Source organism: Chiloscyllium plagiosum, chromosome 15 (assembly GCF_004010195.1).
Source record: "Chiloscyllium plagiosum isolate BGI_BamShark_2017 chromosome 15, ASM401019v2, whole genome shotgun sequence".
Lineage (NCBI taxonomy): Eukaryota > Metazoa > Chordata > Chondrichthyes > Orectolobiformes > Hemiscylliidae > Chiloscyllium > Chiloscyllium plagiosum.
In genome coordinates, this window is record NC_057724.1 from 28,355,979 (window position 1) to 28,357,533 (window position 1,555).

A 1,555-nucleotide genomic window follows, 5' to 3' on the forward strand; every position below is an offset into this window, starting at 1 on the left:
GCATACAGTTAATTCTTTTGCATTTTTGTTTTCAGACTAAATTGGCATGTTTGGATAATATAGGATAATATAGATCATTGAGACAAACTATACCATTGAAGGCTAATATAAAACAGATGTGGTTTACCTCTTCCGTTGTAGTTGATTGGAGAACATTACCTTTAAAAGCCAATCCTCGACACTGCATAAACCAAATCCATTATGACAGATTTTCTCTTTTCAAAAATGAATTTAGAAAATAATTTTTTCTAAAAAAACAATTCTACTGAAGCACTGATAAATACACTGACCTTCTGTAAGATTTTCCAGACTCGCTGATAAAAACCAACTGGGACTCTGTTGAGTGCGCCATCAATGCGCCTTCGCCGCAGCCATTGTCCAAAGCGTGCATCAACGAAATCACTATCCTCCAACTGAATACTGGTGAAAGTCTCAGCCACATTGGAGAGCTTTCTTATCTGCTGTAACTTATGGAACATTTTGTTATGTGCTTACAAAGAATGTTCCAGTATATTTTAAGATAAAGTAAAGCAGTTTCGGCTGCTCAATGTTTTAGCTTTCATCATCACACAAACACGAGATTGCTCACAATAATCAGTAGCCAAAGGCAAATGTAACTAAATTATGATGTAATCATCAAGTTGTGATAATTAAATTTATTCATAGAAATAGCAAGTTTAATTATGCATTGCAAATTAAATACTTTAATCTGCTACATCATACAAATACTTTATGCATTTATAAAAATAAAATGGTTACCAAAATGTTTCCCATCTTACACCATGATAAAATTCATGGTATTTATCTGTCAATTCCTATGAATAGTAGCATATCAAAACAGTCTGTGGAGCAATGCATGTGACTGGTGCAAAGTACCTTGAAACCGAGTCTTCATTATTTGTCAATGATACTTAGCCTGCATTGTTCAACTTCTTAAGAGTTAAAAAGCACACAACACCAGGTTGTAGTCCAACCTGGAAGTACTATCTTTCAGAGCACTGTGCCTTCAACTAGTGGGGCAAGATCATAAGACACAGAATTCATAGCAAAAGATCACAGTGCGATGCAATTAAAACGATATATTGAACAAACCTAGATCACTGTTAAGTCAGACATCTTTTGGAATGAGTTGAAGGTTTCAGTTCATTAATATGTAAATCCCAGAACTTCTTTTAATCACATTCTTGAGATAGGTTAAGGCTTTATAAATAAAAAAAGGTGACATCTCAGCTCAGACAATGTATTATGTACGGTTAGAGTCTGTCTGTATCCCAATCTTGAGTCAGACTGGTCCTATTTCCAAAGTAGGAATTTATAAAATGTTTTATGGATTGAATGAAAAGTAGAATGTATATGCCAATAGAATTCTGCAAATGCAAATTCACCCTATAGACTTGTATGTCTTTGTGTGCGCGCATGTTTGCATGTGCATGTGAGGGGGAGAAAGAGAGAGAGAGAGAGTGAGAGAGAGAGAGAGAGAGAGAGAGTGTGAGAGTGTGTGAGAGAGAGAGTGTGTGTGTGAGAGAGAGAGTGATTGTGTGAGTGAGAGAGAGTG

At 35.7% G+C, this 1,555-nt stretch overlaps 1 protein-coding gene across 10 annotated transcripts in view; it reads right to left on the reverse strand.

The window, feature by feature from the left end:
• phka1a (phosphorylase kinase, alpha 1a (muscle)) overlaps nucleotides 1–1,555 on the reverse strand; it is a 111,713-nt gene that overhangs the window by 4,776 nt on the left and 105,382 nt on the right. For 6 of the 10 annotated variants that reach the window (XM_043704548.1, XM_043704554.1, XM_043704556.1 and 3 more), the window contains 2 exons: nucleotides 291–467; nucleotides 128–181 (listed from right to left, as the gene is read on the reverse strand). In XM_043704548.1, the coding sequence (XP_043560483.1) occupies nucleotides 128–181; nucleotides 291–467 (231 nt within the window). The remainder of the gene's footprint in view (nucleotides 1–127; nucleotides 182–290; nucleotides 468–1,555) is intronic. The other 4 variants (XM_043704553.1, XM_043704550.1, XM_043704552.1 and 1 more) reach the window with 2 other exon arrangements.